Genomic DNA, 23,388 nt, shown 5'->3' with positions numbered 1-23,388 from the left:
GGGTTGTAATTTTATTAGTGCAATGCATATTTGATGAACCCTGGACTAATATATTGAGAGTCGGTGATTTAGTCTCGGCCTGATATTTACTTACAGGTGGTCTCATAGCTCTTTTTATGTAAATGCAGTGTAGCTGTTGTGTGTGTGTGTGCGCGCCGCACGTGCACGTTTGTGCTTGCAAAGGGGCTGTCACCTCATATAAATTATATATGTATTAAATGTCAAGGCTGTGAGGGATAGGATGTGCGGATGTGTGATGATATAGCCGTGTTCCCGACAGCTCTCTTATCCAACTCTCCGGGGTGTGCTCTTCTTGTCATGCCACAGCACAAGCCTCTACACTGTGGCTGTTATACTGTAGGTCTCACACCATGATGAGATTGTTTAGCCCCTGGAAGCTTCTGCTATACTCATTTGTAAATGAAATGATTTGCAGGTTCATTTCCATGTAGGAAAATTTCATGTTTATAAGTTATTGCAAGGAAACTTATCTAACAGGGTTGTTTGTTTTAGCGCAATGTAAAAGCAGCATTCTTTTTTAGGGGGACTGCTATACCAATTTCAATTTATAAATGGAATTCATTTTAGCCACCCAAGTTTTCCCAGCTGGTCACTTGGAATTCAAAGAAGTGAGGGGCGGTGTATTTGTACTGTGTGCGTATCTATTTTGGTTTGTAGAACAGCCAGTTATGTAACCAATTTGAATACACAGCACGTGTCTGTGTGAGTGGATGTGCGGGCAGATTGTGTTTGAAAACTCACATAGGCTCACATGATTATCAGACCGCGGCGGGTTACGTGTGAAGTCTCCTCTCATCCACTCATCTTTCTCTCTTTCCATCGTCACCTTTTTTTATTTAATTTTTTTCTCCACATCCATCCGGCTTGTTTACAATACTGACCTGTCAATTTTGACCTCCCACTCCTCTCCAAGTGGATTGCCCTACTTATTTAGTGGGGGTGACATCCCACTGTGGATTGGAGAGAGTAACGCAAACAGGAACAAATCCATATGGGAAGCTATCTCAGAAGGAGACAAATTGTAAAGAGGACAGATTTATTGAAGCCCCGTGTGTGTGTGTGTTACAACATTTGCTTTAATCCAAACATTTTCATGGTTTACCCACAGTCTGACTCTGTATGTATTTATGTGGATACTAAAAAAACATCCTGTCAGATATGAAACGGCCGACCATTTTTCTTTGGTGCTATATCTCATTTTCCCTTTTGGTCCCTGTCAAAGAGGAATGCGCTCTTTCATTAGATCACAGTAGTCGCTCAGGCCTGCTGTCTCAGAGATAACACCCAGGTAAATGTTGGCCCTATATATCCCTCTTCTAATGCCAATCATATCTTCTCTACAAGACAGCTCGTGATGAATATCGCGGTCAAGGTTATCAAATGAACCCACTACACCCCCTCATTGCTCTTTGTCTTTAATGTCTCGTGATCCGTCACACTCACACGCTCACTCTTTCTCTATCTGTGCCCTTGCAGTAAGTGTTGAAGTTTTGGGGTAGGGGGGGTGGTGCTGCTTTTTCAGAAGCTCTTCTTCTTTTTACTCCAGTCACGCTATCCCACCACCTGTCAGAGGTGCCGGGAATGAATGTCGTCTCCCAGCATTATGAGCTTAGTGCTCTACAAAAGTCAGTGGCTCAGATAATAATTGTGCAATGACTTCAAAAGTGACGCATTTTGGCATTTCCCTTAAATTCCAAGCTCCTCAGAGGGATAACGTGCCCATCGCAGTGTATTGGGATGTACAAGCAGAAGTGTAGGTTTATGTAAATGGGATTATATAATTTTGTTCACAGCAGCTCACATCCCAAAAGCTTTCAACTCGATTGTATCAGGATGGGGGGAATAGGGGGCAGCAGAAATGACGGAGGGAAGAGTCCCCTCTCTTAGTCATTTTAGGTTTATAGAATGACCTGTGAATAACCTTCAGCTGGTGTGTATGTACTTTGAGTTTACGTATTCACTTTATCAAAGGCTGAGGCGCCTTTTTAAATGGAACATATATCTGTTTCACAAACACAGGGAGATAATCATTTGGTATAGTATCATTTTTTTCAGCACCATAGACAGCTCCAGGAAGTCCTTGCCTAGCAAATAGCTGCTGTCTGCAGTTACATTTGGAGCTTTTATGTTTAAGTATTTGCTATCACCAGCCCAATTTCCACCACAGGGTCTCAAAGAGCCAGCCAAAGCCTACTCCTTATTAATGCCAATCACTTTTCCTAATGGCAAAATTACAAAGGTTCATTTTGCAACCAGTTGCCCACAGGAGGGAAGCCAGACTGTACGTCAGAATTGCATTAATGAAGGTTTTTAAACCGCTCGGGTTGAACAAGACACATTTGGCTGTGCTTTTGGGCGAGAGGGTAATGACGCTGAATATCTCCAGCTGGATTGTGCTGGAATGTGGCAAAATAAAAATGCAAACAGAAAGGAAAAAGTACAAACACATTACCTAGAAGCAATTATCTCTTGTGTATTCCTACCATAAAGAGAGTCGTCAAAGCGTGGAGAATGGCACTAGAATTGCAAATAAAGAGAATATATTCTTAAAAAGCTGTTCAGTGTCACAATTGGTAGTGTTTAGTGAAGATGTCATGCTGGCGGTGTTTTCTTTGGCTTGTGTTAACATCTTTAACACGATTTAAGCGGTGGGCAATATGTGGGGTAGGCTTATGTTACGTTTTACTTTCAGCATGGGCAGGAAAAAAAACATTTTACTTTGATAGAATCTTGAAATATTGCGGCATGAAAAATACATAATTGGAGAAAACTGTGATACCCTGCCACTTCCCCTGGGCTAGATGGAGACCACATATTATTCATTTTTTTGTTGTTGCAAATTTGGCTCTTCCCTATAGGTAATCCATTAAAGGCAGTTACAGCAGATTATGGGCCTTGGTAAATGTTTAAATGCTGGCACACACTGTAAAATGCATATGGCTTTGTGCTCCCTTACATGATCGTAAGTATAGGACAATGCTCGTGAGACACTAAGAGGAAGTTTCCAGTGATTGGAGAGTAAACAGTGTGGACCTTGAGTAGCCTTGCCTCGGGCAGCTGCTAGCTGTTAATTAGCTGTGTCCATGTCTGTCTTACAAGATGGACTATATGTTCATTGCTATGAGTATGAATTGAATTAATGGATTTGGGGATCTAGCACATCAATACATGCATGCGTTTGTGTGCTTCAGGGAATGCATATAGGCTATTCTTACCATATGAAATGGGTTCTTGCTCATCGGATATGTCATCGCAAAAACCATGGTTCCTGAACTGTCACAATGCTTTCATAATACATAAGAGAGGGGAATGCTCCACACGAACATAAAGTATACTGCAAGTTTCTATTCCACATTTGTCTGAGAATGAGTATACAAGGTATAGTCTCATTTTGTGACATTTCTTCAAAGCACTGATGGCTATGGAATAAAATAATTATATAAAGGTCGGGCTCGGATTCAATTCATGAGCTTACTGTATGTATGAGGACTGGAGTGAGACGTACAAAGAGATTCAGAGTGGCTGAGCGACTGACTGCTCTTTAGACAAATGAAACTGGCCGATGGACGGACTATGAGCTAATCTTATAGCACTGGAGACTGATCACTGAACCATGCCATGGCATTCAGTCACTCCAAGCTAGCGGTGTATGTTTGTGTTTGTATGTTTGAACATATGATTTGCAATATATTGCTGTCAAATTGTTGCGCATAGAACCACAAGGAGAATGTGAGCCTATAGCCAAATTTCCCATAAACCCTTTGTTAAAGATATTTTTGGGCATTTTTATGCTTTATTTGATAGTGCAGAGAGACAGAGGTGAAATGGGGCAGAGAGGGGAGTGACTCGCAGAGAACGACCGCGGGTGGGAATCGAACCCAGGTCTGCTGCTGGGCCCGGCCCGGGAGGGGGACGCCTTACCAACTGAGCTAAAGGCGCCCCCCCCCCCCCCATAAACCCTTTGTTGTCGCTTATTGTCGCAAACACAATGTTGTTACAGCACGTGTCCTTCTTCCCCTTGCAAGATTCTCAGCTTTTGTTGAGACAATCAGTTTGTTTATTGTCGGACTGAAAAGGGGGCAGGCCTGTTTGGCTGTATCCTGTGTGCCAATTATAAAATGATCAAGTGCACATGTGTTCTGGCAGGTGTGGAGGAAGTCAGAGGGAGGTGTGAGAGAAAAATACAGAACTGAAAGACTCAAGAACGGAAATGCCTGATTTCTTTCCCATCTTGTCTCGTAGCATGTACTTAAATCTTGGCGCTTCCCCTTTTCGTCCCTCGCCCCTTCGTCTAAACTCCCGGAGATTAGAACATCTTATCCTTGGTCTCCATCTTTGTTTTTCCGTGGGTAAGTGAGTTACAGTGACTTTCTGTCTGTCTCCCGTCCTGGATCCTGTGGCATGCTGCCTTCCTGTTGACAGCTCTGGAAGCTCCTGGAGGCAACAGCATTTTTTTCACACGCTGTTAATGAGCCACAGCATCTATAAGTCTGTCACGAGCCGTAGTTGTTTCCAGGCACAATGCACAATGTTGCGTTTGTAATCAACATAAAATCTTATTTCCTCTTCACCGGTGTTGTTTTTTGCTTTCAGTTTAATCACAGCTCGGCATCATCGACCCATCTTTGACTTTTCAAGGCAAAGTCATCTACAGTTGACGAAAAGGGGTCCTGAAATTTAAGGGCGATATTTTTTTCGAATGTAATGTCTCAGATCCCCTTGATGCAAATGTAAAAAAAAAAGCTTGAGAAAGATAATGCATCTTGACACTGCGGTTGGCCCAAGAAGTGTCTGCATTTTGTGGAGGATTACATGCTTCGCAGCAATTTGGCAGTGACAGCACACTCAAGATCCAACTTGTAATTTGTCATAACTAGGGATGGGGCCGATCCGATCCAGTATCGGTATCGGGTCCGATATGGCCGAAATCTGCGTATCGGATATCGGACTGACAGCTCCGATATTAAAATCCGATTTTTTTTTTTTTTTTTTTTATAATTTTTTTTTTTTTTTTATATAATTTTTTTATTTTTATTTTTTTTACTTTGTAAGAGCGAACATGCGCCGACGTTCGGTGGAGGGAGAGAGGACATCACTTTATAATTTGACATACAGTACATATCAGTTTGTTAGCCAGTGAGCTAACCAAAGCTAATCCAAGTCAAGGAAGTGGAGAGGCTTGTGACAAATTCTACTATGTAAAATACAGCCAGAGAGAGAAAGACTGTTTAGACAAACAGACCACCACATATTCTAGTGGGGCAGAAGTGATCATTGAGAAGATTTCTGCCTTTAAGATAAACCTATATGCATTTGTGTATATTTATTGCTCTTTTAAATTAGAATTGCTTAAGCCTTCCTAGCCTAATACAAACATCACCACCAACGAAAAAATGTATAACAATTATGATATCGTATCGGTCAGTATCGGTATCGGCCGATATCCAAACCCCAGGTATCGGAATCGGATCGGAACTAAAAAAAGTGGATCGTCCCATCCCTAGTCATAACATCACATTAATTAAGCAAACTGATTCTTTTTTCTCCCTCAAGTTTTTGTTTTGCTTGGCCTATGAAGTAATGCGTCGCTAATTGCCGTTCAGACAATGCACTGGTGTACTAGTAGAGCACACCAGTGCAACGTCCACAGTTGTTCTGGGATCAAATAACAACGCGCTGGGCTCCTCTGTCAGTGTGTTAACATTTCTCTCTCCTGTCTCTTACCTGTCGCCTTTTCCTGCTCTCCGTCTTGCTCCCTTCCTAATGTCGAAATAACGGAAAAAAGCACACTATTGAGGGTAAAGTTCGCAAAATGCTGTTGCAGGAAAAAGTTGCAATAATTTCTACTTCTCTTCTCTTGGTTCTCTGACTGTGGGAATAGAGATTTTCCAACTTTGTATGCAGACTGCTTCTCCTGCATGTCTTCAAACCCAGCACCCAATCTAGGTCAACCATCTCACTGCTTCCCAGCTCCCTGACTGAGCTGTGAGCTTCTATATGTGTATGTGTGTTTGTGTGTGTGTGTGTGTGTGTGTGTGTGTGTGTGTGTGTGTGTGTGTGTGTGTGTGTGTGTGTGTGTGTGTGTGTGTGTGTGTGTGTGTGCGTGTGTGTGTGTGTGTGTGTGTGTGTGTGGTGCGTATACATGTGTGTGCATCTGTACGTGCTGTACCTTTAGTGCTCCAGGCTATAACGACAACAACAACGATTGGAAATGAAGAATCTTTCTCTTCTCATTGAATATTAATTTTTTGATGTAGAGGACTTCCAAATAGTTAGCGTATAGCAACACAGTGGAGTATATCATCGAAATGCGACGGCAGCAATAGCTGGAGGTATTGATTTGAAATAATCAATGTTGCTGTCTCTGCATGCCCGCCCGACTGGGGCTTTTGTAAGCGATCAAAAACAAACAGGCCTAAGGCATTAGAGCACACTTGTCTGTGACCAGCATTCTGAGTCAGTGACGCTGCTGGAGCCATGAGCCACACCCACCACCAGTCTCCCTCTACGCTCTGGTAACACAACCTCTGGGGTGATCTGAGCTTGTCCATTCCTCCAAGAGAATATTAAATCTGAAAACCACGAATATGACGTTTTCAAGGCATACCGTACATACGAACGTTCTCACTTTTATTCCTTTTAGCACATTGATGAACTCTAGGACTCTCGTTGTTACAAGTTCAGCTCTCCTAAAATGAAATGCATGAATATGCTTTTTTTTTCATTTGTGATTGACACATGTGGATGGCTGTTTAACTCAAATTTCCCTATGCATGTATTGAGAAAAATGTAAGCTCACAGTTAGGTTAATGAGAGAACCAAATTGAACATACTGGAAACCATCTTATTTTTTGACAGGAGATGGACTGTTGACAACTTGGAATATATTTGTAAGGCGCCATAACTTTGAGAACAAAGGGGCTGAGAAGAATCCTTTAACTTAAAAACTTCCTTTGACACCTTTGAATTGTTGCTACAGGAAAGGTGTGAGTTTTTGTGTTGCTAATTTCAGTTAATTAAAATGCTGCACAAGAGAATACTGTATCAGTTTCTGCTTGTTGGTATGTGTGCATATTGAAAGGTGTTTAAGTGCTTTTCCACACAGGCCTAGGGTGTCAGTTGGGATGTGGTGTGCAGGCTTTTGAGTGTGCAATTGCACACATGCATGTCCCAAGCACACTCTCTATTTCTCAGCAGCGTTGCAGAATAATGCATTATTTAGAGTTTAATATTAGACGATACATGGAGGCAAATTGCAGCCATCAATCATCCAAGAAATTCATACGTGAAGGGCTCTGGGAGTCATTTTTGAAAGGCGAGTACGTCTTTGGAGAATTCAGGAGTGATTGGCTGGGGAAATTGGGAAATTCTAATTATTATTTCTTCATTTTCCAAGCTTTGACTCATTCTGATGACAATAGCATCATTATCCTTATATTAAAGATAATTATTATTTGAGCTCTTGAGGATGCTGTTGGAGCGCACACAGTTAATGAGATTCCATATATTCAAAACTCAGAAAGTCAGACATTGCCATCAAGTCTAATTTACATGTCCCCTCATTTTGAGTTTCAAAAGCAGGAGAACATTGAATTTGAGGTACCATTTCATATGGAAGTACACAAGTTTGATAGACATCAAATTGTACTTGAAATTCTAATTAAATGAACAGATTGGCATGAGTCATTTTTTAAGAAAGCATATTGGTTCAATAGATAGAATGCACTTAGACCCAGTGGAGTACATCATCAGTAGCTGTGTGCCTATGTGTTTGTGTGTGAGAGCATGTGTTCAAATGTGCCAGTCTGGGGGTTTGCGTCATTCCAAATCTGCATTAATATGTATGCGTTTCCTTGTCCTACTAAGCCATTGAAAAAACACTTTGAAATGTGATACAGTATATTAGCTTTTCTTATAAAATACTGTATCCTGAATTCGCAAAGTGTCTCGCCAGCCTTAATTAAAAGGTATAGACATTATATTACACAATTAAACTACAATGAATTTCTGGGCTGCTATTACTTGCTATAACACATGGCCACACAAGGTGATGCGGAAATAACATACAGTACCTCATATGTCCACCGCTGATGACTGAGTTTGATAGCATTTAACAAAAATCTGCCATTTAGGTTATCAATGATAAAAATTTGATTTTGGTGATAGCCTCTCAGGAGTCATCCATGTAAAAAAAGAGAAAGGTTGCCGGTCCTCCTGCCTCAAAAGTCTAATTCAGTTTCAAGACAATTTGCTTTATAAGTAAAGACATAAAGCCTCTCTTTTTGCGAACACTATAATTCTTGTTTCTTAAACAGACATAAATAACTTAAACTTTAATAAAAAACTGTCATTTTAAGTTCCCTGAACATGCAGGAAAATGTCTATAAATATAGGAAATTATCAAGATGAAGTATAGACAGAGAGCGGGTTGTTACAGTGCAGACTAAAAGAAAAATGAACACTGGTGATTGCTGTCAGATCATAATTTTTATTAGCAGTAAGTGTGTTCGATGGCAGCATTATTACCTGCAGCCTTATGTAGAAATGATAGTAGTGTTATGATATAAGCTGTTGTATTTTATGCAATACAAGACTGTGCCACGTAGGTATTTCATTGTCAGAACAGCACCTCAGGCTACAGTCTGAGGCAGGCTATTATTTTTCACCAGAAGCCAATTTTTAATGACGCAATAAATAAAAATATTTAAATCCAAAGTTTGCAATTTTTATGAAGCTGAAATTACTCAAGCCCTCAAGCCATAACCTTAACTTATTCAGTTAAATGTTAGTGTAGACAACGTGTGTTATTGTGTTTGAGTCTTCCAAATTTATGGAGAGATATAGTGCAGTTGTTCATTTTCAACTCCTGTAAATAAATAAGTGGCAATATAATGGATAACATGATAAGGTGGAGACCTAGAGGAAATACAATGGAGCATGTTCTGCCTGTAGGCTATTAACTGTCTATCTGGCTGTTACATACGGAAGAGGATTAGGGCCAAACTTCAAAAAAAAAAAAAAGTTCTGACTTTAGAGTCAGAATTCTGAGATTCTCAATACTTGAGGGCCCGTGCTTAACAATACACATTAGTGTTATTAGCTAGCTGTTGTAAAGTTCAATCATTATGTGTTGGATTTTGTATTATAGCAGGGGTCCACAAGTAAAGAAAAAAAAAATGGGGAGCTGAAATATTTTTTATAGACTAGTAATAGAAGAGGATGGGTTTTAGCAACACACCAACTCCTATCTCACACTTTATTGATCCAAAGTGCTGTAAAGTCTGTACCTTGCTCCTGGTCAAGATATCACCAAGATTAATGGTGCTTTCATGTGGTGTCGGACAGATCGGAAAAACGCATTTCCGAGTGGGAAAATGCACGCCGTGGAAGACTGCTTATGTCAGAACAACCACTCGGAAAGTTGTTAAAGGTTTTTGTGCCCGACTTGCTGACTTGACTCCTTACGCGCCATCAACATGATGGTTTTTCTATTAATTCTAATTAATTAAGTCACAAAAATACTAGAGAATAGAGTTATCAATGTTGAGTTTAAACTCTCTGAGCACACAGTAACAGTCCACACTTCGTCTTTGTAGAATCCATGTTGTTTTTTGTTGTTGTTTCAACATTCCCACTTTCCGACTTGAGAGCACGTGAACACGGGAGAACGACTTCCCAACTTTCCTTATTCACAGCAGGCCTTTTTAATTACGGTGTCATAGTAGGAAATACCACAGGTGTTACTCATAACATTGACGATGGTTTTGTTGTATTCAAGTGTCCCAGACGAGCCATTGCAGTGTGACAGTGAGCCAGCATTTCCAAATACCTAGAATCTTTAATTGTATTACTCACACCTGTACTTTTCCTACTGTGACATGTCAAAATGAAATGTCTGTAATAAATACCTCTGCTGGGGGATTCAGCTTCTCCTACAGCAGTGGTTTTCAGGGGCGCGGAGTTATGGCAGGGGGGGGCGCGGATGAATATGTGATATTTTTTTTAGTTTGTGTTTTTGATATTAACATCATACTAAGCAAATGTAAGTGATCATACAAAAAAAGTAATACAATGTTTTGGACTAGATAGCCTAATAATTGAATCAGATCATATAGCCTTTTTCAGCCTTGTCTGTGGAACTAAAGATAGATGGACAAGTTCTTCTGCTTCGTTCCTCTCACTGCATTTAAATGCATTCACTATATTACAGAGAAATATGCCCCGTAAAAAAAGAGCACCAAGCCCATCCCAGAGGACCCTGCATAATATTTTATTTTAAATTAATATTTTTATGGAAAATTCTTTGTCTTTCTTCAATAGCTTCTAATTCATCCGACCCAGTGTCTCCAAATTATTTGTTCACACAAAATTCCTCATATTTAGCCTCTTAATTTTCCTCTCAAAGTGCACCAGATTCATGCATTTCACTTTAAAAAGGTAAAAAAAAATCTCCCGGGGGGACAAACCCCCGGACCCCCCTAGGAGGGTCTGGTTCTCCGCTGGCTACTATTTTCACCCAGCAGGACATTGGAGGCACTAGCGAAAAAACACTGAGTGTGTGTGTGTGAATGACATTTAACAATAGTCAATCAGTTGGGCAAGTCTGTCTGCCTATCTTTCTCACGCCGATGCACACTCAGTCACTACTATCCATGCTTAAAGGAAGCAGGATTAAACCACTGGATTAAGATGTTCAAATGTATTTTAAAAAAGCAAAACACAAAATGTGTTTAACATGTGTAAAATAGGGTTGTTTAAAATAAAATGTGTAAAGTAATTAAAAGATCTTTCAAAACACACAGGGGTTTAGAACTTTTTTTTGGGGGGTGGGGGGGCACAGCTGAAATTTGTTCTCTGAGGGGGGGCTCACTCTCTCACACTTTGAAAACCCCTGTCCTACAGTATTTCACCTTCCTAAGGAACATCCTTGTTTTTGTACAGCCAATCATACATTCCTTTCCAAGTCATATTGCTTTTCAATGCCTTGTACATATTTCAACAGTGTCATTTAATGTGAAGGGGAGAAGCATGCTTTTGATTGTGTTCCTTAGAGGAGCCTCCCACTCAAACATTGTGAGGACAATGGCTTCCTGATCATGCAATACTGGGAACGTGAAATAGGAACAAAGGGACAAGACATTCTTACAGTCCTTTCATTTAGTGTTAATTATTAATTCCAGCTAGAAGCAGATGAAGTAGTCGCTAAAATAATTTTTAAAATTGAATTTTGATTCAGAGATGTACTTTATAGAGCCATTAACAAACGCCAAACCTCAATCTACTGTATAAAGGGCTAGTGACATGAAAAAAAGGTACAGGTACATTCTCTAAACATTTGAAAATGAACTGGTGAACCGCTGCGTATAACTTTTTCTCTAGGCGGAGGTTCCTGTTACATTGTGCCCTGCAGGACGTAGCACATCTATTCAATAGCAACAACTGTCTTTGCTGGCAATAGCTCAGGAAGAACATTTGGGTTGTGGAGGATATTGTGCCATTTGATGGTGAATGTGTTGGGACTGGGATTATCTCTCTGAAGCAGCCAATATACTGTACACTGAAGCAACTTTGCAATTTTATGAGCAAATCACCTGTCTGGACACTAAGGCAAAGGGTGCAACGTTGCATACAGAGGTTTAGTTGCATTACTGCTTTTTCTAAGAGTTATAAAGATGATTCAGTCTTTGTTGTTATCTGATGAGTCAATTGCATGAAGCAATGTTCCTCAGTGTGTGGCATTGCAAAACAAACCACTTGGAAAGCAATCATGAATCAGTGTCTCCATTACATTAAAGATTTGCAAATAATCCTAAAAATAAAATATAGATATTGTGACTTGTCGAAATAGGTGTTACTGATGACAGCTGCATTACATTAGGATGTGCCAGTGCAGGGGCTCTTGTATTGTACTGGCTGACACACTGGCATGGCTTACAGGCTATGAAATGAAGCCATCATTAATGTTATTAGTCACGTCTGAGATTTTCCTGCAATGAGAAAATCTATCATGTCTATTTCAATATACAGTAGCTTTTAGTGCTACATGCGTTATTGGATGACCAACCAAACCACAACAGCACAAAACTATTGCCATGGGGCCACAGATTAAATTATTGATGAAACACATGTTTTCGTAGGTTTATTCTGTGTATGGCGGTTCAGGGCTCCAGTTCATTGCCGGAGGGGTTTACTGCAGAAAACAACTGCAGAAGTCCAATACAAAAAAGGTGAGGCAAGTCTTTCCTCTGCCCACGTACTTGCACATTGGGACGTCTCATTCAAGAGAAGTGCGGCAGTCAGCCAGCTGGTGTAATATGGTCTTTGCTGGGGTTCTGGTTGCTCATGAGCCAGACTCTGGTGACTCATCTCCACTCAGGAGGGGAGATGCCAGACACAGTATTGGTGTTTGTCAGTGAGATTGAAAATAACCATCTGCAGGCCATCTCGCAAGCATCTTTTATTTACTCACACCACCCTGTCTGGCCTGCTGTCTGTCTGTCTGGTGGCTAGCTGACTGGCTGATAGCCTGACTGGATGTTTGATTTGCCGGATGTCTGGATCCTGACTTGACTTTGTAAGCTGATTTGCTGTTAGGATCAATTGCCGTCCGTCTGATCAGCTCTCTAAATTACATTACTGTAAATAAACATTTGCTCTAAATAAACCTGCTCGGGGCGCTCCGGTGGCGTAGTGGATAGAGCGCGTACCATATTGGCTCCGGCCTTCGTTGCAGTGGTCGCGGGTTCGAATCTGACCCGTGGACCTTTACTGCAGGTCATCCCCCCTCTCTCTCTCTGTCTCCCCATTTCAACGCTGTACTATCTAATAAAAAAGCTTGAAAATGCAAAAAAAAAAAAATCTTAAATGCATTCATTATATTACAGAGAAATATGTCCCGTTAAAAAAAAAAAAAAAAAAAAAAAAACCTGCTCAACACTATACAACACTAAAACAATATGAGGGACCTTGCACTGCTGAAGTGTACATGTGTATAGTGCATAATGTGTGGGTCTAACACAAAGGTTATATTTGGTTTTCAATATCACATTTTAAAGTGAAGGGGTGAGACTAGCAGCAAATTATAAAATAACAGACGACAAGATCAAGTCCCACACTCAATCAGTTCATCATTTAGTCTTTTACAGAAGTTGGGCCTGCTGGATAAAGTATTTCCCCATGGCCTGTCAAAAACGTATTCTACTAATTTCTCTGACTTTTTATCTCTGTTTTTCTGTGTGCACTTAACTTAACTAGAAAAGAGGAACAGGAAAAAGTTAATTTAAAATGTTACATTTTATAGATGGCTCAATCTAGAAGTCAAATTATCTATCTGTAATTACTCCAGTGTATCCAAGCTAAATGATGAATTGCAGCAAAGCATTAATTCAATTCAGAAACAATCGCTGATAAAGTCAAAAGTCCTACATTGTGGCTACAATACTAATACTCTATTCCTCCAAATCAAAGTGGAATTGATTGGATAATAATCCTTACTAGATGCAAGGTGGCAGCAGAGGTCCCCTTCCTCAACACAAAGTAGATGTCTTGAGCTGACTCTAGGCTTTAGCATTGGATTGGCATTGCCATGACATGTTTCTCTGCCTTTTTTGTACATTTAAAACTGCAGGCAGCTCAATCATACTTCTTCTCTATGTGTGTGTTCATATTAGCGATGCCGGTGCCAGAGCAGCCTGGGGATCAGGAGAAGGGGGCCATGGTTCCCCCTGTGATGCCAGCCTCCAATGGAGACCGATCTGAGGCGGAGACAACCTCCTCCATCCTCGCCTCTGTCAAGGAGCAGGTAACTCTCCCATGTACATGTGTGTTGTACATCTGCCAAACCTGTACTGTGTTTAACTTTGATAAGAAATGCCACCTTTTTGCTTTTGGTTGCCTCTCTCTCTCCTGCTCGTTCCACTTCTCTCCCGTCATAATTCTTGATCAGATTGTTATGTTGGCGGATTAGGAGTTTGTTACTGTTACTCAGGGAGAAAGGTACTCCACTGCTTTAAAGTGTTTAAAAGAAAACAAATATTGATTGGTGCTAAGGGAATGAAAGAGTTTAATGGATGGAATTGATGCAGATTACGATATGAGGGAGGGACGAATGATGGCGGGACGAGAGCGGTAGTAGTAGTAGACATAATTGAAATAGTAATTAAAAAAAGGCAATTAGTCGACGGGGAAGGTTTCTGGGAAGCAATGGAGGACATACAGAAAAGAGAGAGGAAGAGGCAGATTTTAGGATTGGTATGTTGGTTTTCTGACAAAGGAGGTAGATAGTTGTACTGATGGGCACAAGTAGTGTATTCCAAGATCCAGAGATTGCATTTATTCTTTGAAGACTGACGTCAACAGTTATTCTGTTTTTAAAAATCCATCCATCTGTAGGAGTGCAAAGCTTTTTGTGTATTGCCAAACAAAACACACAATCAAATTCTAAAAGAAAATACGTCAGCGAGTAAAATAAATAATACAATTTTAATAACTATATAATTTACCCACCAAGACATCAGAAACAGCTTAACCATGCACTCATATGTTGACGTCGTCGATTACTCACGACAGCCTTAATTAGAAGCTAGTGAGATCAAATTTACTGAGCAAAAAGAGGACTAAAAAGGGAATAGATTGAAGGTGAAGTTGCTTTTAGGTTTTGATTATTACAGTTCTATGTGTCCAAGTATGATTTTGTAAAAAACTTGTTCAACAGCGTTGGTTACTACAAGGCGTGTGTGTTGTGTAAGCTTGCATAATTAAATTGTCTTATCTCTTTGTTTTTTAAACTTAATTGAAGTATAAAACAAACAACCTCACAGAAATGAAGACTCCCGAGTCTTTTCGAAAAACTAAACTGTATTCCATCTGCCGATTTGTGTTTAGAACTTAATCCTTTGTGTAATGCAATGCTGTTTCATTTTGCTTTAGCTCACCAGAAAGGGCAATATGCCATAGATTTATCATTTTCCCTATCTACATTGACTTTGAAGTTCTCCTTAACTTAATACCCCAAATATTCCATTTAACCTTACAGAGTGAAGGACAAGTGTTGATGGCAATTCAAGCTTTTTTCTCCCTTGCAAATGGCATTCATTTGTGTAATTTTCCCTACCTCATTGCTCCCACACTTCTAAATCACTGACGCATGCAGGGTTTAGTCAGATGCGTGCTTTGGACCAGATTTGAACCCACAGTTCCCCCATCCTGTTGGAAAAGCAAATATACAACAATCACCTAAAGGGAATACATTAGACATGTAGCCATTGTTGAAGTCTTATTTTCTTCTACAGTGCGACAGCACTAAAAAACCCTTCTCCTGAGAAAATGCTTGGACAATTTTAAATGAGTTTCTTGCGGTCCAGCCATATACTTGGTATTCACCTAGTCATCTATTTTTTTTTTCAAGTTGATTTTTAGAACCTTCAACAGAATGTACACTTTAAGTAGCTTTATAGTACTGCCCCAGCTATAAGTTGATCAAATCATATTATACGTTTTCAAGTGTATCCTACTACAAAGTATAACCTACAAAATTAAGATTTTCTGTATACTGCATAGGGCCCGACCGATTTTTGAGTGCCGATGCTGATGCCGATTATTTTCAGAGAAAAATTACGATAACGATTAAATCGGCCGAATTAATATTTAAAAAATCCCCAAAATATATATTGAAAAAATCGACTTTTTTCAACCCTTAAATATATATAAATACCCAATAAATTGGGGAGATCTCAGTGAGATTTTCTGTGGATGGTCCTCTGTATGTTACCCATTTAATGTTTACGTGAAGCCATAAAAATATACACATAGTCAGATACATTATATGTCACCTGGATAATACTCTTCGTCGGACTTTTCATACTTACTAGTTTCTATACTGCTACAGTTGGAGCAAATTGAGTTTCTCAAGATGCTTTGCACTATGTTGCATCATGATTCAACTTGCCTCAGGAGAGCTCCACAGAGACCAATTTAACTAGTGCTGATTTGCACCTCCATCTATCAGTTTTCTGCATATCTTCATTTAGCTGGAGTTAATGTCCTGCTCTGTTTCTGGAATAAGCCCTGGCCATTTAACCTTGTTTCTTTATAAATTATAACCTTTATGCTTTTTCATGTTTTGCTTTATTCCTGATTGATACCGCGATTTAATAAATCCACCTATAATGAGTGCAGTGGAAGCTGTTGCTGTTCTACACACTTAAGAGGCAGAAAAATATTCTGTCTTAAAGAGCTGATTCTTTGTGTTCCCCATCTCCACATGGTAGCGTCTAGCCAATTTATTGCGGGGGGGGGGGGGGTGCAAGTGTGTATCCTAATAGACTTCTCGGTTTCTCTTACCGCCTATCTCTGTATCTCATAATCTCTCCCCTTTATCAATACCCTGTATATTGCTACATTGCTGTACATTGGGTTGCTTGGGTTGACAGCTGTTTAATAACTGTAATGATTGTAAAAGATCCTTGCACTCACCCATAACTATCAAATACAGTAGCTGATGAAAAACCTTTTATCTCCTGAAATTCTAACATATCAACAACAATCCAAAATAAATTTGAATTTGTAAGGTATCTTGCTAGCCTGGAAATCCAGACCTGCCGCTAGGCACTGGCAAATAAAATTTGCTGCGCCTGTTGGTCTGGACACTCTCCATTGAAGCTCATATGTCAAGAAATCTTGAGCTACCAATCAAATTGTTCTGTCTGATATGGACGGGCCAGAGCCCTATGTATGGTGCTCAGGCGTGCTCAGGGGCGGACCTAACCGGATGACGACAGTGACGTGCATGCGTGATAGTAAACATCAAAGATGGCTGCGGATATGTTGTTTGAGTTTGAGACGGCGACCACATCAAAAGTTTAACAGTTAATCCCGCTGTTTGCTAAACGAACGGGGCTTAATATGTCACCTTGTTCATTGCTCTGATTGGTTGTAGTGCTATCCAACTGCGTGCAGTGGCATTTGAAATGCACGAGTAAGAGCCGGCCCTTGAGTTGGGAATTACTATTGATCGTGGCCAGACCCTCTATCGTTCTAGATATGGGTCTGGATTTCCATGCTAGTATCTTGCTTCTATAAGAGGATAATGCGTACTTTTTCTGCTGAAGCAGCGGTTTACTCTGAGGCTAAACTGTCATACCTTCTTACAGTTAGAATGTTGACAGCACAGTCATTTAGGGTGTGGATGTAATAGTTTAAAGTTTTTTGTGTGTTTTGAACCCATCTGCAAGCGCCTCTGCCAGTGGATTTTAGCCTGAACATTTGGTTTGTTGACTCTTTCACTCTGTGTGTGTCCTCAGTGTACTTCCAAGTTTGTCTCTTTCACTGTGCCAGTGTTGGAATAGATCATATAGCCGTTGGACTTTCTGAATTCTGTGTGTGTATTGGGTGTGTGTGCATGTGACTAGACTAATTGCCATTAGAGTGGCTTCAGAAAATATTCAGATCCTTTCACGTTTGGCACACTTTATTGTGTCATAGATGTCATTTTAAATCGATTTTTTAAAATTGTTGCCTGTTGCCTGGGCTTTTGAAGTATACATTCAAAATCCCATAATGACAAAGTGAGACGTGATTTTCAAATTTTTGCAAAATCCTTATTTTGGAGCATCATGTTTGCCTTGAACGTGATAGGAATCCACCTTTGGCATTATTAATTTATTGGACAAAGTGAAGAAGAGCAGGGGCGTCATGCAAGCCAAAACTTCTGGGGTGGCACAAAAAGAAAAGGGACCATGGGGGTCCTTCACTGGAAAAAAAACTGAATTAGACCTATGCAATTTAAGAAATATTTTCAATTGATAATTTCTTAACTTTACTGTGTCTATATGTTCTTTTAACATGGTAATCTCACACTTTGTATAATGATAATACTACTATTTATTTTAAAATGTTCATACGCCCTGAAAAAGGTGACATGTCAGAAAACTGGGGCCGGGGGGCACGTCATTATGCATTTGCAGTTTATAATGTGATCAGGCATGAATGACATGTAGGCTACGTTGTTGAGGCAGATTTTGACATGTCACCTTGTTATCCATCCATCCGCTGTCAGTCGTGTGTGTTCAATGTTCGCTACGTCACAACTTATTCGAAAATTGTCAGTCCGAAACCACCTCACGCTCATCTGTGCCTACAGTATAGCTGTGTGGTTATTTGCTTGCCTGCCTCTCTCTGTGTGTGTGTGTGTGTGTGTGTGCGTGCGTGTAAGTGTGTTACTCATGTGGATAAGTACACTGTAATCTAAGAGATGCTGTCTGGCTGGTAGGATAGATATTGCCCAGCTCTGCCAGTAAACACACTCAGCAGGAGAGAATGAAAGACACGCATGCTTTTTACACACACCCAGACACAGATATTGGATAACACTGTGAAGCCAAACCTGTCTTACTGCAGTGAGGCAGTTTTCCACTAGTTGCCTTCTCAGTCATTCTTGCGGTAAAGATAAATGCTGTGTGTGCTTTCCAGTGTCACAGTGCATTTCTGCAGCATCCGATTCATTCACAAATGCCAGGTGCAGATTTAATATAGTAGTCCTATTCCCAATGATGACTTGTGGCTTTTAGATGAAGCTAAAATCTGCCAAGGTGACTTATAACGGTTTTGATGCAGGCTTGGGTAGAGTGTCAAAGGTAGCAATATCCCCTTGCCATTTATTCACTGAGAGAGAATCTGTAGGGTACCGTGACAGAAAAAGGGTGGCGTTCAGCTGCTTACCCAGGCTGTGGCTGGGGAAGAATTATTGGTTGGCCCAAAGGCTGGTGTACTTTTTGGCACTGGTGTTGTGCTGTGTGTGTTCAAGGTTCAAGGTTTTTATGAAATGTACCACGAGGGCAAATTTGTGTACTGTGTGTGTGTACTGTGTGTGTGTGTGTGTGTGTGTGTGTGTGTGTGTGTGTGTGTGTGTGTGTGTGTGTGTGTGTGTGTGTGTGTGTGTGTGTGTGTGTGTGTGTGTGTGTGTGTGTGTGTGTGTGTGTGTGTGTGTGTGTGTGTGTGTGTGTGTGTGTGTGTGTGTGTGTGTATGAGCACATTAGCTTGGGGTTTGCCAGTAGTGCTGCAATGTCCCATTTAGTCAACATCTCCCAGCCAGCACCCCCAATGTTGTCACCATCATCATAACTGGCAGGTTGCAGGCTACATGCTACTGCAGCTTCCATGATGTGGGCCAACAAAAAAAAGAGAGAGAGAGAGAGAGAGAGAGAGAGAGAGAGAGAGAGAGAGAGAGAGAGAGAGAGCAACAGAGATTAGATGAAACATGAAAATAGTGCAAAGTATACTATGTGTGAGTGAGAGAAAGGGAGTGAGGGGGTAAAAAAGTAAGACGGTTTAGGTTACGAGATGGGGGAATGGACAGAGGATGCAGGTAAAAGAGACATTTAGAGAATGTTATTGGTTGGTAAATAGATTTAATGAGATTGAGGGGAAAAGAAAGTGATAGCATTAGAGGGAGAGTAAAAAGAGAGAGTGTGTTAGTGTTGCAGTGGCAGCCATCCAATAGCCTGCACTTTGAGTCAACTTGCCAATTACCATTTGAAGGTCAATCAGTGAAAGTGGAATCACAGTATAATGCTGTTTGTACACTGTGTGGCACGGATATATCATCCAATAAAACTCACTAAGAGTGCTGGGAAATTCACAAAAAAATGTAAACTTTATCAGGGGAAACCAACCACCAAGTGAACACTTTACCAAGGCTTCTTCAAAGCTGATCAGAAACACTTCTGTGCTTACAATATAGCGCTTTCTAGAAGTAGTGCTCCCTCAACTGCAGTTTGTGCTTAGCCTGGTTCTTCCAGACCATCGTACTTCATTTCATTTGTACAGAAGGTCTGGAATCGCTCAATTGACAAACGTTAACTCACTTGAAGGCGGGTGTCTGTTGAAGTTTAAAACTATTGAATCTGCCCAGTGCCACTCTGGATCTGCCAACCAACCATGTCATGTGCCGGCTTCTGAGCCACTCCTTCTGTTCGCTGATTGGACCGGCAGAAATCTGTCCGGAGAAAACCTAAGAATATACCGCACACCCAGACTGACTACTGAAGGGAAATGAAAATTGAGCGGAAGTAGTAGGCGGGCGGTGCCAGGCTAGTTTGTACTCATAATAGATTAAAAAAAAAGCCAGTTGCAGGACATGATCTTTGCCTCCATATACCGGTAATGGCCAACTGAAGGTGCTGTCAGCAGTCAGGACTTAGGCACTCGCACACTGGTGGGAATTCAACTAAGTCAATGAATATGCTTAGTATTGATTCCTTACTGTATGGTCAAAGTATCAACTACAGCCAACCTTTCTTCTACTCCATGCACTATTTTTTATTGTGGTTGTAAGTAAATGTTATGCTGGCAATGTACCATGTAACCCAACTTATTTTATTTCAATTAATTTTTTTAAATGTTAGCATTTTACCATCTTAAAATGAAGCTGCTGTCATCATTTTAAAATGCTCTGCCAAGATTACGTTTATTTTCTGCCTTGCACAGTGACACTTTGCATCCTCCTTGCATCTGCGCCTAAAATGTTTCATGGATTATAAATGAGCTGTTATTGATGTTTTACTAGGAGAATGATTACTTCTTCGTAAAGTCGTAAAACTGAAGACAAATACAGTAAAATAACCTTCTCAGTACTGATGGCTTGTTATGAAATATCTGTATTTTCTATGATGGAATCTTACGTTTGGTTATAGCAACCACAACAACTGCAAACTAGATAATCTACAGCATGTAGTCTGCCAATATTTCCCCCAAAAAGCCCAGATTCAATAGTGTTTTCATTTGTTATGTGTCCACCGTCCCCTCTTATACCTGCCTGGTCATTTCTGAACTACTGTATGCAGAATCGTGTAGAACCAGGAAGAACAATGACATTGTTAGACAGGAAGTCTAATGAGGCATGAAATCAATATGTACAATCCTGTCTCACCCGGGGCATGCTGGGTAATGGAGTGTCAGGAGCGCTTTGGAGCTGTTTTAATCACAGGGACCTTGCATTATCCAGTCATAAACAGGCTGGTTACCGCCAAAATAGTGCAACACCCTGAGATGTCTGTGTGTCAGTCTGTTATTACTGTTTACATTATTGAAGTAAACTTTACGTCCATATGCCCGTACCTACGTGAAACAAAAACAAAGCAGTTTATTTCTGCACCTCAACAGGAATCATGTTTGAGTAGGACCCCCCATTAAAAGTTCATACGCTTATAATGGGGGTCCTATACTCAACTTAAATAGTGTTGTTTACAAATGGCCCCACTGTAAGGACCACAAATAAACTATCCCTGCTTCCCCCTGCTCATTCCTGTTCATTTCTGTTTTATTTGCCTATAAGGCTGTGACAGAGCCCAACACTACTGATCCTGCATGTGAACTAATCGCTCTTCCTGCTAATCACTGCACCCTTCTCCATCCCCACCATCCTGCCACCCTCTGCATGCTAATTCTACCTGAGCCTCAAATCTAGCTCATGCTTGCATTTGCCTGCATGCTGATGAACTCGTTAGGAATATCTTGAATACTAATATTGCAATAGCCAAAGGGCTAATGTGTATCCTGAATGCTAATAATATATTGATACAGGAAGCACTGTAACTTTAATGCTAATGGGAACATTTAGCTGATAGCCTTTGTTAACTCTCATTCATTGCGTAATAAAGATCTGTTGGATAGCTGCCAGCACTGGGCAATAAACACGTCTTTTCCAGGATGATTCTGTTGAACCTAACCTCAGATTTTGTGGAAACAGTTAAGATTGACTTGAAATCAGTTTTGCAGCTCCATTATTAATTCATCCTTTGTTTTACTCTGCCCGTCTATGGTGTGAGGTGCTCTCCAGGGCTCAGCAGGTCTAAGGCGGTACAGCTGTGTGCGGTGGTAATGTTGGAGTGAGCTAGTATCCTGGGGCTATGAAAAAGGCTTGGAAAACTGCACGGTGATGTGTGAGAATGCATCGATTAATTGAACGTGTCTGTCAGGGCCCTTTGTTTACAGGCGAAGCTAAGTGTCGGGGTCAGACACCAGGGGAGATGGAAAGAACTGGAGAAACATTGTTGCTAAGTCCTTCAGTTGCTCCATTGTCCTCTTCCAATTACAACTGCAGCCACAGCAGGTGCTGTTGAGTGTTGAGTGCACTGCATTCACTTTTCAAACTCCATTCTTTTCATCAGTTTGTGTGGGTTACTACTTAACTGAAGCAGCTGTCTTTGTTTACTGTCTCAACCACTGTGCTTATAAAAATGCACCGGGATAATGATATATTGTTATTTGTATTCCGTAAACAACTACGGCTGTTCTTTTTTTTTAGCAGCTTCAGAAGTGTACTACATTTCAAATATTGACTTAATCTTTCTACTTTAGTTTAGTTTAGTTTATTAGTTTATCTGTCAGGGACCATGTACAAAGTAACATTCATTTCACATAAAAAAAGATGCATTGTACCAGATTATAGCAGTTTGCTAATTTCCATCTGCAGTCCCTGTGCACTTCATCTGGTCCTGTAGTCTGGCTGGCATGATTAGAAAACATGAGACGGACCCATGTGGTAAAGCTTTATCCCTATTTGAGAGGAAGTAGGCCTTTCATTCTCTCCCTATCGATCTGAAAATGAAAAAATTACTGTGACAGAGCCCAACGGTACTGACCTATTTTTTTTTGCACCTAAAAAAAATGCCCAGGTATTTATCAGTTCACTGGCATTGTTTAACCTTGTTTGTGTAGGGAATGCTTTCTGAATGCGTGTGCCTCTCACGCTGGGTCCTTCAAAGCCTGTAGTTGTATAAACTATAGGGGTGCACTCAGGCATGGATTGGCCATCGGGAGAACAGGGAGATTTCTCGTGTGCTGGTCTATCTGTGGGCCGATCGAACCGTGTGTGTGTGTGTGTTTGTCTTTTTGACTGGCCACTGGATGATTGGCATGATTTGGTTTGTCTCTCATTTAAACACTGGTAGAATTTAATAAATGTCAGTAGATCATAGCAACACCGAAGTATGACTAGGGTACAGGGCAGAATATTTATCGACACCAAGTGTTTCTATAAAGTTTCTATGAAGTGGTTCTCAAGGCCTGACTAAGTTGAATACTTTTTCCTGTTTTAGTCACATTCTCATGTAATTATAAAACACACCAGTGCACATTCCATTGGTAGTTTAAAACAAAATTGTAAGTGCTTTCATTGATATGATTATAATTCATCAACTCTGAAAACAATTTATACTTTTATCAAAACATGTTGAAATGTTAAATGCATTTCATTTCATCAGCTTTGTTTAGCCAGCTCCCTATTTTCCCTACTTTTAATCTTGCTATCTCCTACATTAGTGCTCCCTATTATATTTGGTTGTTGAAAAATATGTTGTATTGAAGTTG

The 23,388-nt window shown here is 40.4% G+C and overlaps 1 protein-coding gene across 3 annotated transcripts in view; it reads left to right on the top strand.

The window, feature by feature from the left end:
* Positions 1-13,693: 13,693 nt before the first annotated feature.
* ctnnd2a (catenin (cadherin-associated protein), delta 2a) overlaps positions 13,694-23,388 on the top strand; it is a gene marked incomplete at both ends in the record, with an annotated part of 192,969 nt that continues 183,274 nt past the window's right edge. For all 3 annotated transcript variants that reach the window (XM_080050439.1, XM_080050438.1, XM_080050437.1), the window contains one exon: positions 13,694-13,822. In XM_080050439.1, the coding sequence (XP_079906565.1) occupies positions 13,694-13,822 (129 nt within the window). The remainder of the gene's footprint in view (positions 13,823-23,388) is intronic.

This window comes from Ammodytes marinus, assembly GCF_949987685.1.
Source record: "Ammodytes marinus genome assembly, chromosome: 21".
Lineage (NCBI taxonomy): Eukaryota > Metazoa > Chordata > Actinopteri > Uranoscopiformes > Ammodytidae > Ammodytes > Ammodytes marinus.
Note: the sequence above shows the minus strand (reverse complement) of the source record. Positions and strands in the feature narration are given on the sequence as shown.